Source organism: Elephas maximus, chromosome 3 (genome assembly GCF_024166365.1).
Source record: "Elephas maximus indicus isolate mEleMax1 chromosome 3, mEleMax1 primary haplotype, whole genome shotgun sequence".
NCBI classification, from domain to species: domain Eukaryota; kingdom Metazoa; phylum Chordata; class Mammalia; order Proboscidea; family Elephantidae; genus Elephas; species Elephas maximus.
This window is the reverse complement of record NC_064821.1, coordinates 179318682-179336057: the sequence shown is the minus strand read 5'-3', so window position 1 is coordinate 179336057 and position 17376 is coordinate 179318682. Positions and strand designations below refer to the sequence as shown.

Below are 17376 nucleotides of genomic sequence, written 5' to 3'. Positions count from 1 at the left end.
TCTTGATGTAAAGAAATGCCTTTTTTAACTTTAGAATTAATAGATACTCAGAAGTCTATAATCATTTGATGTTGTGGTGCAAGGGATAATAAAATGAAAATTATGAAAAGGGACAGTATCTTTTTTTCTCTTCTCAATGCCAATCTTTAATATTTAGGAGGCAAAAAACTTTATATAACATAGAGGAAAGTAAATAAATGAATTAATCTTGGATATGCCACTGAGGACGCATACATGACTGCCAATGGTTTCTCTTTGCCAACATGACCTGAAAGAATGATTGACCCTTAGTAACTGGTGAAACCAGGAATTCCTAATGTAACATGTTCTCATCGGTTCTGCTGCTCACTGTCGCCCTCACCTTGCACAGATCCACCAGGCTTGTGTTTCTCAAAATCATAAGCAGCAAAATTTCTTTGAATAACACCATTTCAATGATTCTACACTGATATTTAAACTTAAATAATCCTAGCAGTGTTTCCCAAACATGTTTGCCGTAAGAATCAGCCTTGTACACTCACTTAAAATACAGTTTGCAGGTCATCAGCCTGGACTTACATCTCCAGAGTTTCAAGTTCAGGGTTCCAGGAACTTTTAATTGAATAACTAGTAATTCTTCTGCCCCAAAGCTTCTGAAACACTAGCATAATGATCAATTTCCTCAGCAATGTAAACTTGATCTATCACTGACAATCCATTAAATACAAAGTCTACTTCCTCCTTTATAAACTGATCTAGCCTATGCTGTTGTGTGCATCTGAGTTGGTTTTAACTCATTGTGAAGCCATGTGAAGTGGGTAGAACTGCCCAAAAGAGTTTTCTTGGCTGTAATCTTTGGGAAGCAAATCACCAGGTCTTTATCCTGTGTAGCCACTAAGTAGGTTTGAACTGCCAACCTTTTGGTTAGCAGCTAAGCACTTAACTGTTAGGCTACTAGGGTTCTTTCTTATTGTTTTGAAAGGCAGAAGAGCGAAATTACATGATAAACACTTGATAATGTGTTTGGAAACATGTATAATATCAATTCTGTGGAACGTATTACCAGAATATATGTTCACATGAGTGCATATGATTCAATGGACAGCCCTTCAAAATACATAAAGTTTTGGGAATTTCAAGTTTGAATAAGAGAAATATAACTTCGTGCAAAACTACATAATGAACTATTGAATAAAATTCGTGAAGAAAACAATCAGTAATCCAAATCTGATCAGTGTAACAGATTAAATAATTAGAATACTAATCATTTGATTTAAAATTAAATAAAAATTGTTTTGCTATAAGTGTCTACAAAGAACACCAAAGATAAGATTTTAACTTTCAGAGTAACATATTCTACATATAGCTTAATTTCAAGAAAGCATATCAAAAGCATATGAGAAAGTTTTATATATTGAAAAACAAATTTTTGAAATAGAAATTAAAATGTTTATTCTATTAATTCTGGAATAACTGAGAATTTTGGATTGAATCCTGCCATTTTCTGTTAAAAGAGAAAATTGAAACTGGGAAATTCATAATATTTTTCAAGTGCTACACTGCTTAACATTTGGTAAATTTCAAAAAATATACATAAACAAATTTTAGAAGAACAATTTGGACCACCTTAGCATGTATTTTACAAACACTGTTATTTTCCAAAAGTGTCTAAGAGAGAAAAGAATTTCTCTGACACCTGAAGCACCTCGTGGAATACTGCAGGCAATGTATAGTTTTTAAATCAAGTAACCTTCTTGGCAGTAAGATTGTTTAATAATTTTCACTGGACTGCAATACTTTTTTCTTTGTTTAATGTCAAATTCTGTTTAATATAAAATTAAATCTTAGTAAGTCTGAATATTAAGCAAATCATTGGTCACATTTATAGCTTGAAAAAATAGTAGTTGGGTATATGACTCTTAATTATATGGTTCATTTTATTTATTTGATTTAAAAATTTTTCACTGAAAACCTTTTCATGGAAATTTAGAGAAGAATGAATTGAAACAGACTTTTAAATGGACTCAAAATAAGACATAAGTAGGTATGTGCATCCTACTTTCACCAGCCAGAGATATGAACCATGGCTGGCAGATGTTGCCCAGGAAATTGGTACCGTGGGAATTTTAATATATGTTATCTTTTTGAGTAACCTACCACAGGACCTGGTCTTCCAGTTAGACCCATTGGGCCAGGTGGACCTCTCAGAGCAATCTAGAAAATAAAATACATCAAGTTCAGGGATGCACTCCTGGAAGAACACATTAAAACACAATATTCATTCACACAAACTACCCCACAGTAATGCATGATCAACACGGGTATAACAGCTACATGCTAGAAAGAGTGCCAGGTTGCCAAAAAATTGCAAGTTTCTAAAATGACAAAAGTCCTACATAAATATCAGAAATTTTTTAAGCAGTTGTAACTCATATACGATCTGTGCCATATATTATAATGACTTAGTTATAAAAATTAGGTTTCAAAATAAGACCCGTAATACATGATAATTTTACTGTTTTGAAGTGTACTTCAGAGTAACGCATATGCTTCTGGTCTTAAATACAGAGGTACAATTCTCACCGAAAATACTTTTAGTGGTGATCGATTTAACATGCTTTAAATAAAATCTTTCCGGCAACATTTTAGGAAAAACTATGATAATTAAAGCCATACAGCAAAAAGCAAAACTGATCAGGGGGTGTGATAATAATATATTTCTTTTAACAAACTCAAAGTTGGGAAATTTAATGTTCTATAGAAAAATACATTTATTTTGCATAATCATAGGTATAATGGAATGATTACATGCACTATGGTTACAATAAATATTAGAAATGTGAAATTAGCATACTTGAAAAGCTGGATCGCTTAGAGTACAAAGTAAAAATTTGATAGATGGTAAATTAGTATGGTGTGCTATTTTTGAATATTAGTATGTCTGGCAGATGAATATTTAGATTTATCATAACAGTCACCAAAACTAATGCTGCAATAGAAATAATATGCATAATTATATTAGAAAAGTGCACGAGATGAAAATAGTAGAATCCCCAAAGTTGCACTACTGACTCACCATGAGATTTTGACAATACACTTCTTAATTCTTGAGATTAAATATCTGAAAAATTGGAATTATAATGCTTGCTACCTATTTTTCAAGTAGAGTAGGACTAATAAACTGAGGAATTCAGTGCGCTCATAAAATATTTAAGCTCAAATAAATACTTAAATTGGTTAAAAGTAAAGTAGTAAGATAAACTGTAGAAATAATTAATTATTTAAAAAATAATTTAGATTTGTATTATCCTAGGTCTAATAAATATTTACATTTTTTACTATCTTTATACACGATGTAACCAAATAATGACATCTTTTCAGATTAAGAGACTTAAGAAATATGTAAACAAATACAGAGAATGGATTACAACTTTCACTCAGGTTTCTAATATACATGTAAATTTGTGATTATTAATAAAATGTTATTACAGGCTAAATTATATCAGGAAGTGAGTACATATACATGTCAACCACAAGCCTTTATTTCCTTCTTCTTTAAAAGAAAATCAATTACTAGGAATAAACATATTGTATAATTTCCAACTCTTTTCCGATACATTCTTCCAATTTTCTTATATCTATCTTAAATGTAATGCGTCTAAATTAAAAAAATGTAGTTACATGTTTTATAAGCCTACAGATAATGGTAATTCTCATTTTACGAAGGATTATAAAATGAAGATGGGTTACTATTTAACAGCTTTTGTAAAAATAGCATAAATTATAAAATTACACCGTGAATACATTATTTCATGATTTATTTCTTTCATATACAAGGATGCCTAAGAAACTTAATTTTGTGGGTTATTTGAGCTACCCTAAATAACCCAGAAAATTAAGGGGGAAAAAGGTTATTTCAAACTTTACTTTCTGAATTCTATCCATGGATCACTGACTTACACTTTATAGGAAAAAAATAATTGGATGTAAATAACATGGGGTGCTAAGTGCTAATCCATCAATACTCTTTGAATAAATTTTTAAAAAAAAATGTGTTATAGTGGTAGGCAGCCAGAATTATTATAGATGGCAATATCGTAGGGGTCAGTTTATTAAATTGTGATGTGTAAATAAAGAAAATGTCACTACTAGAAAAAATTGAGTTTTGTTATTCTTTCTATCTAAACTCAATATATTATTCAGAAGTAAGTATTCTGTTGGCACATCCCATGAGCAGGCTCACACGCACACATGCGCACACATGCACACACACACACACACAGCACAGGCTTGACATGGAATTAGGTTATGGGAATACACGTTTGTCCTTTCTTACCCGAGCCTGCTGAAGAATCGCCTGAGCTTGAGCTTCCTGAGCTGAGACAGTTGGTCCTTTGGAACCATCCCCACCGTAACGAAACTAAGAAGGATGAGGCGACAAAGCTCAGAATTAGTCCCTGTCAAGTATGTTGGATTAAATGTCATGATCACTAGATGAAAGCCATTTACTTAAAATATTGGGATTTTGCAAAAGTCCAAGGAAACCATACTGAGTCATGAGATCTGGGCTTTTTTTTTTTTTTAATTCTCCTTCTGCCCCTTTCCAGGCCACAATTCATCACTTGTAGAGGGTACGTATTAGAGACTCCTTTACAATTCTAAATTTTATAATCTTTAAAAACTCAGAAATAAACCATCAAGCATTTTTTTTTTACAAGTATAAGAAAATACTCCTTCTATTCATTCATTTGTAGAAACTTCAAATGTACTAGGTTTTGTGGTGGTCATAGATGAGTCATTATTTGGTTGAGAAAAACTTCTAGACTCACCATGAATATAGAGAAAATTATCCTTGATATATATTCATTTTGTTTACCTGTTCTCAGGTAATTCTACAAGAAAAGTGATCGACTCCAACACTCTTCCAATAATTTCTAAAACTCTGTTTTAATTTCAACTCAAATCAAAGTATTCATTTCTTGAAACTTTGTTTATTGTATTTAATTTGATAAATCAAATACTTTTTTTAGATCACTTGGTTAAATAACCTTAAAAAGGAATCTTTTGCAAAAGCAGATAACTGTTGAAAAAATGGATAATGACATCTCTCTAGACAGTTTCAATTGTAGTGTATACGGTGATAAATATTATATTAATATTACTTTAAGTAACATTTGAAATGTATGTTAATGATAAGAATCAGGATAAACCACACGATTGGAAATATTTTTTAAAAACCTCTAAGCTCTGTTACCAGAAGTCAAATCAAATAACGTAACCTTGGTTCTAATGCAAATATTGATGTTTATCAGAATTATATTGTTTAGGAAAAATTTCCCTTAATTTCCTAGTCAGATTGCTTTCCAGTATCTCTACCTCATAGAATGGCTTTTAGATGATTATTCTGTAATATGGTTCAACAATATTTTCAGGAACAAGGTGGCAAAATGTCAAATCATCTTCATAATAATAAAAGGACCTACCGGTAACATTAACATGGTACCAGGAGGACCAGGTAGACCATCAGCCCCTGGCAAACCAGGACGTCCTGGTAGGCCCTAGGAAAGTAAATGACATAATTGTATAAATAATAAAATTTTCAAAATTTAATACAAGTAGAATAACTTTTAGTAACATAATTCTACACATTTTAGTTTACATTTGCTCGCTCCTCCTTGGTTAATCTTCTTGAAGAAAATAGACCTAGAAAGGGTTGTATTTTATAACACTAGTGTTAGGTGATTTTAATAAGCCCTGATTATTAATGTATAACCCAATTAAGATAAGAATTTTGCTCTGAGTTTATTCAGAGCCTCAAACTGCATAAGACACAAAGTTCATATGTATTTTGGGGAGAATCAGTGTTAGAAAATCAAGTGAGTGACTCAAGTTTGGATCTTGTAGTCAGATAAGACAGAATCCAAAGCAAATGATAAAAGATTTATTTAAAGTTAAATTGATAGTTTTAATGTATATTTAAGTATTTTTTATAATATAATTATTAATTTATTTTGAATGCTTAATGACGAGATGTTACACATGTAGTTTATATACTACTACGGTGTCTGTTTAGAAATACAAAACATGACTATAATTACAGAGAATATGAAAAACATACACATCTGTACATGAGTAGGTACTCATGGTTACAAAATATATGTTCATAACCTTTCGATATACGTAGGCTTATTTTCTGACAGTCAAGTCCTACTTGGAGGTACCAAAACCAACCCAGTGCTGTCGAGTCGATTCTGACTCAGGGCAACTCTACTTAATAAATAGATGGAAAAGATACAACTCAAACCATGTACTCAGTATAAAAGCTCTGTAGCAACACTGTTCAAATGTTAATTCCTTATAAAAGTTAACACATCTTGACTATAGCATTGACTCTAGACTGACAAAGCTGTATGTCATTTATCATATAAATTCAATAGGTTCTCTATAAGCCTTAAAAACTTTCAAAGTAAGGTCAAACACCTACTTCTGTAAGAAAATCCTTATTTCAAGTTTTAACAAATCTAAGTTGATAAGTATAAATTCTCCTTGGTAACACATTTCGTAAATATTTTAGCTCATTTATATGCCCACACTTTTAAGGAACTGTGTAAAAGGATGGATTTTTAACCTGGAATAGGGTTTTAAAGTCAGTATAGGTTACAGACTCTCCAAAAATTTCCTAAGAAAATATTATGGAATTTACAAATGAGAAAATATTAATTAAAGTGACTGATTACAAATAAATGTCTGCATCAAACTGGGCATTCCAAATTAAGTAAGCAGATCATGCAAGCAGTCACATCTGCATAGTACATTCCTTGTGCCCTCTGACCTTAAACAGCTACCACCCAGGTCAGATATTCTGAAATACCGTAAAATCTTTCATTCATTGAGATTAAATTAAAAAAGAAGGTTTGTCTTTTAAATTGCAAATGTATAAAAATATCAGTCGTTTACATGTCTGACCCTTTCTTAGCACTATTTTTAAAAAGGGAAAAAGCAAAAACAAACAAAAATTCACAAATTTATTGGCTGTTCAAGGATGGGGAAAAAAAGAGAAGACAAAAAGCAGGGCACAACAGAAAGGGGAAAAGGCTTTAAGGCTTTCACAAGAAGAGACTGCAGAGACTTAACAAAAACTTGACCTATTTCACCACGTGACCTACAAACTGACCTTCAAATCAGAATTTTTGGCTTATTACTTCATTCTATCAGTATCCAATTAAACACCTGTGAGAGTTTCAGGAAAACATGTGAGATTCAAATTTGAAGGATTGAATCCAGTGTAATGGATCCTTATCAATACAAAAAATCAGTAGAATAAAAGTTTGCTTATTAATTATGTAATCAAAACCCACTGCCGTTGAGTCGATTCCAACTCATAGCAACCCTACAGGACAAAGTAGAAACTGCCCCATAGAGTTTCCAAGGATCGCCTGGTGAATTTGAACTGCCGACCTCTTGGTTAGCAGCTGTAGTGCTTAACGACTAGGCCACCAGGGTTTCCTTACTAATTATAGCATAGATATATGCACATTCTTTAATCTTTCTATTAAAATTACAGTTAGAAAAACAACTAAAAAGTTATACAACAGGGAATTAATAGACATTTCGCCCCGCCCAGAAGGATAACAATTGTTAAACTTCTAGGGTACTTTTTAATTCTTTAAATCTGTATTACATGTTTTTGTAATGAGGTATTCCTTCACTTACCCTGTCACCAGGGTCACCAGGGGGTCCAGTGGGGCCTTGTAGACCTGGAGGACCCATAATACCCTGTGGAGAGATAAGCCATGATGTGAGTCAGTTCCTAATCTCATTAATATTCAGGAAAAGTTGCCCCATTAAAATCAAAGATGAGCTCATTCGTGCTTCATAAATACACACTTGTCTTCCAAACAATTACCCTATTTACCTTTCTATGAAAAGACAACATATAGGAACCACTTTATGGTTAGCTTCGTTGTTTCTCTATGAAGCTGTTCTCAGGGAGGAAGCAGACATTCCGGGGAAAAATAGGAGAGGAAGGTGTGCCAATATAAAGTTCCCAAGGTAGAAGTTGGTTCCAAGTTCTTGCTGAAGAAATGGTTTACTCATAAAACTAGACTTCAAAAATGTGATAGCAAAGTCGGAAAAATGGAAATCATTTAGCTTGAAGGCATTTTTACGTTTTCTTTTATGGATAGCAAAGATTTAAAGGTATCAATATATATTATTTCAGACAACAAGAATTTAATTCCACAGAAGACAGAGGAATTTTTTAATAAGGTCAGATCAGTACAACTACTTTGAATAAAGATATATTGAGTGACATTAGCCTTACCAGGAAACAACGATGGAAAATAAATTAGTATAGATAATCATTAGTGCAGATAACTCAGCTACAGCCAACCTGTTGTTGTTGTTGCTGTGTTCCTTCAAGTCGATTCTGACTCATAGTGACCCTACAGGACAGAGTAGAATTGCCCCATACAGTTTCCTAGGCTGTAGTGTTTACAGGACCAGTTCACGAGGTTTTTTCTCCCTCGAAGCCGCTAGTGGGTTCGAATCACTGAACTTTTGGTAGCAGCCAAATGCTTAACCATTTTGCCACCAAGGCTCCCTTATAATCAACCCAGAACTTTCAATTCCATTCTTACATAGAGATATTTCTATACCTCGTTTATAAAAATAAGGATGTCTTTTCTTTACTTTCATAATTTTCGGTAGAAAGTTAAAAGATATTAGAAGATGCAGAGATATTTAGGCCACAAAAAATATTTAAATTAAAATTTAACTCTGGATCACTCAAAAGAATACCAGCTTGACAGCCAAATACGAAAAAGGCAGATCAAGCCTACCAGCTTCCATGAAGAGATGCTTGCCTCTATGATCCACTATTCTAACTAGTCTAAAATATATAAATTCAATAATGTAATGGAGCTCTTATATAACTATAAAAAAAAAAGTTGAAGCCAAAAATAATTTTAAAACATTTACATACCGCGGGTCCTGCTGGCCCTGGTGGCCCTTCAACAAGCATACCCTACAATAAAAAATGACAGAGAGTCAGTATCAGGGAAATAAAGCCCCCAACTTCTTAACTAAAAAAGCACTACATCACTGTGAACTCTCCTAGGATATAAAAGGAAAGGAGGAAATTCAAAGTAATAGAAGTCTCTGCCCTCAAAGAATCTGCAAACCGGTTAGAGAGAAAATAAATAGAAATACAGTCATGTGTCACTTAACGTCCACGATACAATCTGTGAGAAAGGATCTTATGTGATTTGGACATTGTGTGAATACCATATTGTATACTTAGCAAAGCTATATGGGATACTGCTGCTATCAACTAGCACTGGTTTTGCTGCTTTTGGGAGCCATAATGCACTTTACAGTAATATTTCCAAAAGAAAATTAAACAAAGAGAAAATGCTACAACACTCAAGGGACACAAGGCGTATCAGATGGGATGCTGCTGCTTACGAGTCAAAGCGTACACTGTTATACAATAAACTTCTAATTTGTAAGTAGGGAAACAAACCAAAAACCAAGCCCACTGTCGTCGAGTACATATACAACTTATATGTACTGTGCCATTATATGTCTGGCAGCGCAATCGCTTTGTATACAAGAGACGTGAGATACATGTGTTACATGCGGGATGCTGTTGCGTTCCCTATGTCTGCTTATGTCTGCTATGTCCTGTTCTCCAATCTGAATTTCTGAACCCTATTATCACCATATGGGACCACGGATGCATGTGTGATGGAACATTGCCCAAACAGACATCATGTAGCACATGACTGTATTAAGATAAATTATATCAGAAAAGAGAATATGCTAAGTGTTCCCATGAAAGGCACAGAAAACATACTTGGTGAAGATTTCCCTAGCACCCAGGATAATGCCTGGCACAAATCATGAACTTAATGAACATATGCTATGTGAATGAATGTATGGAAATAAGTTGCGCCACCCACCTTTGTTCAGGGAAGGGGGAGAAAAGTCCAGACAAAAATAATGGATGTAAATATGCAATAAGTTCTTAAATAAACAGAAGAATAGAGTAGCATTTTAGGATATGAACACATTTCTAAAAAGTTTATGATTCTATTGCTATTTTAGACTACTGAAAATTGCCATGTCATTTAAAAGACTCGCTGCACATTTTAAAACAAAGTCAAATTAATTCTGAAAAAAAATACTTTTAAAGCATTTGGTGAGCATATGGCATGATTTGAGGATTTTAGAGTTATGGAGTAGATGACCAACAATGTCCTTAAAGCTGTATCTTGTTAAAGATATACATATATATATATATATAAAATACATACAAACACACATATATATATATTACTTTTAATATCATTGAAATTTCTGAAATAATTCTCATGATGCTGAGGCAAACAGTTAAACATATTACCTTCAGTTCTAATTGATTTTCCTAAAGTGCAGAGTCAAGGGAACAAGAGTAAAATTGCTTCCGAGTCAAAATTTGTTTCTCACCAATATCATAAGTGTTAGTAACATTAATATATATAGAAAATCACCTTTTATCCATGGAAGTAAAGGAAGTGAAATTTAAAAATATGTTTTTATATTATTACCTGATAAAATCTGGATATGAAACAAAGTTATTTGTAAGAAATAATATATTTCTAATAATGTCAAATCATAGAAATCAGATGGAAAAAAAATCACTGGATTGAAAACTAGAAGAACTGAGGTCCTGTTATAGCTCAACCACCAAACATTTGAAACCTGCGGAAAGTTACTTAAACCCTTTAGAACTCATATTCTTTTGTTGTAAAATGAGAAAGGTAGACTAGACAAATCTCAGTTACCTTTCAATTCCACTTCATTTCCACAAACTGTCCCTACTAATATATTTATTCGTGTCAAATTAGAAATATTTTGGACAGCAAGATTTTTAATGATAATACATGAACATACATATTAATTTGATTAAAAAGATAAAAACACAACTGCCGCTGAGTAGATTCCGACTCATAGCAACCCTATAGGACAGAGTAGAACTGCGCCATAGGGTTTCCAAGGAGTGGATGGTGGATACGAACTACCAACCTTTTAGTTAGCAGATGAGGTCTTAATCACTATGCTACTAGGGCTCCAAAATGATGGTAGCCAATAATAAAAATTCAATAACTGTCCCTAACTTTAAAATGTGTTCATGTGAATACTTACAGGTTCAACTACTGCTGGTTCTCCTTTCTGCCCTTTTTCTCCATAGGCTCCATGGCCATTTATCTGTTGAATAACAATTCAAAACAGCCTAAATGTCTTTAGATACATAAGGCTATTTTAAAATTTAAAAAAAGGGGGATGGGGGAGATGGAATTTAACCATCAAAATATATTTAAGATGATCTATTAAAAAATACATGTTTTCTTAATAAGAATGCTATTAAAGGTTTAAAATGTTCAGAAGTAAAAAGGAATGCTTATTAAACAATACTGAATCTTGAAATGGGATTGATTGCTTCTTGAAAATAGCAAGATAAAAATTTTTATAGACCCCAATTCATTACTTCAAGGTATTAAGAAGTGTTATCAGACTAAATTTAATAAAATAGCATAAAGATTGGAAATTAGACATACTACTCAGAATAATGATTATGTTGCAATCTTATAAATGACAAGAAACAGGGGTTTCAACTCTATTCAAGATTTATGCTTTAAAATGAAGACTCCAGTGGTGAGGCTTAGAGATACAACCCCTGAAAATCCCCAAAAGAAAGCAAGGTGTTCTAGTAGTAATAACTATTCATAATTTATAATAAAACAGAACCTGTATTTTAAACCTGAAAAAATATCAAGATGAACATGAAAATACAATAAAAACAAGAGGTACAATGACATAGAGCCTAATACCGACTTACGCTTGTTTCTGTGATATCAGTTTCTGCTGGTACACCTGGACCAAATTCTTCAATAGTGGGGATTGCTGGTTTATCTTCATATTCTTTATATTCGTAAAAATCATATTCGCCTAAATCTCCATCTACCAGAAGATCAGAGTCCCTGCCGTCTATTCCTTTGTTTTCATATAGTGTATCCTCGGAATTTTTCCTCTGGGAATCATAATCCTCTCCAGTTAGATATTCTTCAGTAAATACATCTTCAACTGGATTTGGCTATTAATTTAAGTTGTAAGGAATTGGAGAACATGAAGTTTACTGTTAGTAAAGCAAGGTAAGCAATTGCAATGGCAGTTTGATGGTATATCAGTTTGATTAGAGTACCACGCAAGCAAGTCATATAGTGAACCCGAAGGCCTGGAAAGCTAGCCTTTCAGGAAAACTGAAAGGAATATATCTGTACATTGGTATGTACAAAGAAATATTGCTTTCAAGGTATTTTTCCCAATATACTGCAAATATTCACATGGAGTCAATACGTGCATTTGCTGGCTCCATTATTTAAAAAAAAAAAAAAAGTATTAGTCAATTTGCTTTTTACTTTACAGTAGAAGATTTGAAGAACTAAAATACGCATATAGTTCAATCTTTGCTTACTTTTCAAATCTCACATAATACAATCGTTCCCTGGATAAACTATACAGGTTTAACTCATAACAATAAATAAAATGTTAATAAAAATATAAATTGATATTTATTATTACAGTAATTAAACAGATAATTTAGTATGTAGGGGTGGGTATTCTTTCAGTAGGGTACTTTAAAACAAATAAAACAAATTATACTGTGCAAATTTAAGGCAATGAAATCGAATACATCACTGTGCAAGCCTATCAAGAGTAGAGAATATTCATTTAAAAGTAAAGATTACATTAACTTTTCCTCAGAAATATAGAAAAGTAAATCTCATATAATTTTCTTTTTCTCATAAGCAATTCCTTATTAATATCACAAATCTAAATCATACGTAGTATCCTAATTATTTGGCCTTATGATTATGATAATATACAAATTAAATGCTCTGTCCTGCTATTCTTTGAATTTAATTTTTAAATAACTTGTTTTCTATGATACAGTGAACCGAGATGACCCAGTTTTATTGAAGAATTATGTGGTATTACACAACAAACATGTGAATGAAAATATGTGTACAAACAGTTAATTTAGCAAATGTTCAATGACCATAATATTTGGACTTATAGATAAGGATAATATACCATCTACAGAAGGTCAGAATATTACTATATTCATAGCTTTGAAATAAAGAGTTGGATGAGTTTAGGTAAGTAAATAAATATTTTCAATCAAGATGTCCATTTTTGGAAAATTCTTAATTTGGACTAGATAAACATTAAAATTCATTCTCACCCTAAAATTCTAAATCATGCTTTTGCATGTAAAGCACCACTTAGTTTATTTGTCTCATTGGGACACATGTTACATGAATTTTCTAATAACTAAATGACTTAGAAGTACAGGGTCAGCAAAAAAAGAGGAAGACCCTCAATGAGATGGATTGACACAGTGGCTGCAACAATCGGCTCAAGAATAACAATGATTGCGGGCATAGAGCAGGACTGGGCAGTGTTTTGTTCTGAAGTACATAGGGCCACTATGAGTCTGAACTGACTCGATGGCACCAAGCAGCAACAACAAACAAATGACTCAGGTAATCCTCATATCCGTTTTCTGAAAAAATTATACAGGATTATATGTCAGATATATTAACAAATGTAAACTGAATTGTATACTCATTTTTTCAGGATTAGAATGTATGTTTAGTGTGTCATTCAGAAGAATATTCAGTTTGTACCTCTATGTACTAAAACATTTCCATAGGAAATAATGGAAAAAGTTAAGAGATATTATCTTAACCCTAAACAACATCACATCCTTAACATGTTTGGAAATGTAAAGAGCTATTAAAATGAGCTAAGAGAACTGAATTGAACAGAAGATTTCAAAGGGCATCTCGAGAAGACAAGGTAAAGTATGATAATGACATGTGCAAAGAGCTGGAGATGGAAAACCAAAAGGGAAGAACATGCTTGGCCTTTCTCAAGCTGAAAGAACTGAAGAAAAAATTCAAGCCTCGAGTTGCAATAGTGAAGGAATCCATGGGGAAAATATTAAACGACGCAGGAAGCATCAAAACAAGATGGAAGGAATACACAGTCATTATACCAAAAAGAATTAGTTGATATTCAACCGTTTCAAGAGGTGGCATATGATCAGGAACCGATGGTACTGAAGAAAGAAGTCCAAGCTGCTCTGAAGGCATTGCCAAAAAACAAGGCTCCAGGAATTGATGGAATATCAATTGTGATGTTTCAACAAACAGATACAGCACTGGAGGTGCTCACTCGTCTATGCCAAGAAATATGGAACACAACTTCCTGGCCAACTGACTGGAAGATCCATATTTATGCCTATTCCCAAGAAAGGTGATCTAACCAAATGTGGAAAATTTTGCTGAAGATCATTTAAAAACGGCTGCAACAGCATATTGACAGGGAACTGCCAGAAATTCAGGCTGGTTTCAGAAGAGGATGTGGAACCAGGGATATCTTTTCTGATGTCAGATGGATCCTGGTTGAAAGCCGATAATACTAGAAAGATGTTTACCTGTGTTTTATTGACTATGCAAAGGCATTCAACTGTGTGGATCATAACAAACTATGGATAACACTGAGAAAAATTGGAATTCCAGAACACTTAATTGTGCTCATGAGGAACCTTTACATAGATCAAGAGGCAGTTGTTCAGACAGAACAAGGGGATACTAATTGGTTTAAATTCAGGAAAGGTGTGCATCAGGGTTGTATTCTTTCACCGTACCTATTTAACCTGTATTCTGAGCAAATAATACGAGAAGCTGGACTATATGAAGAAAAACGGGGCATCAGGATTGGAGGAAGACTCATTAACAACCTGCGTTATGCAGATGACACAACCTTGCTTGCTGAAAGTGAAGAGGACTTGAAGCACTTACTAATGAAGATCAAAGACCACAGCCTTCAGTACAGATTACACCTCAATATAAAGAAAACAAAAATCCTCACAACTGGACCAATGAGCAACATCATGATAAATGGAGGAAAGGCTGAAGTTGTCAAGGATTTCATTTTACTTGGATCCACAATCAACAGCCATGGAAGCAGCAGTCAAGAAATCCAAAGATGCATTGCACTGGGCAAATCTGCTGCAAAGGACCTCTTCAAAGTGTTGAAGAGCAAAGATGTCACCCTGAAGACTAAGGTGCACCTGACGCAAGCCATGGTATTTTCAATCACATCACATGCATGTGAAAGCTGGACAGTGAATAAGGAAGACCGAAGAAGAGTTGACGCCTTTGAGTTGTGGTGTTGGGGAAGAATATTGAATACACCATGCACTGCCAAAAGAATGAACAAATTTGTCTTGGAAGAAGTACAGTCAGAATGCTCCTTAGAGGCAAGGATGGCAAGACTGTGTCTTAGATACTTTGGACATGTTGTCAGGAGGGATCAGTCCCTGGAAAAGGACATCATGCTTGGCAGAATACAGGGTCAGTGAAAAAGAGGAAGGCCCTCAACGAGGTGGATTGACACAGTGGCTGCAACAATGAGCTCAAGCCTAATGATTTTAAGGATGGTGCAGGACTGGGCAGTGTTTCATTTTGTTGTGCATGGGGTCGCTACAAGTCGGAACCGACTCGACAGCACCTAAGAACAACAAAAGACATTATTTTTTAAAACACTGGTTATAATAAAAATGCACAATTATTGGTCATATGGAATAAACTCTAATTGTATCATCTGATGATACAATTTTCACTCTAGAGGATTTTCTTCCTCAAACTCAGATCATGTTGTGAATATCCATTGTCACAACATGTTGAGAAGCTTGCTTACTCCCAGGAGCAAGCAAGAAAATGAAAGCAGCCAATTCAGTTCCATCAATTTGGCAATTGCATGAAGCAAAGTATCATGCAAAATCTGAATTGGAATTGTTTTGAAATGAACTGCTTTCAGTAATAGCAAACCAATGCTATTGTTTCTCTCACCTCAGTAAAAGAATGAAAATATTGAGCTGTTCAGAGATTATAGATTCATCCAGAGTGAGAAATATCAAAGTTTACTACCCATTTTGAAAAGTGGAATGGTGATTTAATCCTGTGTATGTGTATTACCTCATTTGTACCAGATACACGCCTAGGAGCTTCTGTCTGGTAACTTTCCATTGTTCCATAGTTGTATTCTTGAAAATCGTCAATGATATTTGCCTAATGATAGATTCAAAAGGAAAACAATTAGTAAACATGCAAAGCAACCCCAAATATATGGAAATCATGATTTAATTGTGTTATGGTATTAGCCAAATAAGTATTCATCTAGTTGGGTTAGGACTATGACGTATCATCAGAGATCTTCCAACTTATCTAGGATAGATCTTGATTGTTTTTTCTTTGCTACCTTTACCCCTAGTCTGGCTTTTGCTGTTGCTTGATAACTTTTCTTCTTCTTGGATGCAAATTTTTCAGATTTGGGGGGTGTAAACTTTTTGGACTTTTCCTTTGACTTAGTGGCCACTGTCCTCGTCTTCTTTTTGAAATTTGATTTCTTTTTCTGTAAAATGTGGTGAAAGATGGAATGGAAAACATAAATAAAATGAAAAGGGAAATGAAGAGCATGAATGAGAGGAAGGATAAGCAAAATGAACATCATTCCTTCAGGACGGCTGCTGGAAAAAAGAAATCAGTTATTGGTTTGTAGAAATAGGCTGAATGAAAAGCTGACGATAAGTCTGAGGAACAGAGGACATGAGGAACCACAGGACAATGAAGAGCAGACACCACATACATGGGAGCTACTTTGTTTTTACCTCCGTTTGTGCTATTGTCTCCTCAGTTACAGTGGGTCTCTCTGTTACACTTTCAGCCTCTTTATAGTCTGCTTCCCCATACTCATAGTCATATTCCATTATATCCTCAGGTGCATACTACATTGCAAAGGAAAAATATCAGGCAATTGTGTTAGTTGCAAGTAATATCCTAACAAAGTAGGAATCATCTTAACTTTTACTTACAGTAAATGTTAAGACACAAGGTAATACAGTCATTCTTTAAAAGGTGTCATGTATATTAGAAGTATTATACTTTCTTACACAGAGTATAATAACATAGGAATAAAAAAGCAAATTTCTTAAGAGCAGAATAGTGGTTAGGATCGTGAAGAAACTAAAGTTGTTGAATACTAATATTAGCAACATTGGACATAGTTGTTAACTATTTATGTTAAGTTTGATTCATAAACTTGCTATGCACTCTTCCTCCATACGAATTTCACTGGGATTTGAAAAAGTGCATATAATTTTTTTTTTTCATTAAACTACACATCTAAAAATAAAAACATGGAGAGTAATTTTCCAGAGTATGAAAGAATTTTCAGGTCTATGGTGAGAAGGAAAAGGGGAACGGAGGGAAGAAGAATATACAA

At 33.6% G+C, this 17376-nt stretch overlaps 1 protein-coding gene across 2 annotated transcripts in view; it reads right to left on the bottom strand.

The window, feature by feature from the left end:
* COL11A1 (collagen type XI alpha 1 chain) overlaps nucleotides 1-17376 on the bottom strand; it is a 257545-nt gene that overhangs the window by 150185 nt on the left and 89984 nt on the right. Inside the window, exons 7-15 of one of the 2 annotated variants that reach the window (XM_049880227.1) lie at nucleotides 16763-16879; nucleotides 16071-16163; nucleotides 11861-12115; nucleotides 11167-11229; nucleotides 8963-9004; nucleotides 7693-7755; nucleotides 5463-5537; nucleotides 4316-4399; nucleotides 2137-2193 (exon numbers count right to left, since the gene is read on the bottom strand). In XM_049880227.1, the coding sequence (XP_049736184.1) occupies nucleotides 2137-2193; nucleotides 4316-4399; nucleotides 5463-5537; nucleotides 7693-7755; nucleotides 8963-9004; nucleotides 11167-11229; nucleotides 11861-12115; nucleotides 16071-16163; nucleotides 16763-16879 (849 nt within the window). Of the gene's footprint in view, nucleotides 1-2136; nucleotides 2194-4315; nucleotides 4400-5462; nucleotides 5538-7692; nucleotides 7756-8962; nucleotides 9005-11166; nucleotides 11230-11860; nucleotides 12116-16070; nucleotides 16164-16353; nucleotides 16507-16762; nucleotides 16880-17376 lie in introns of both variants that reach the window. The other variant, XM_049880228.1, reaches the window with a different exon arrangement.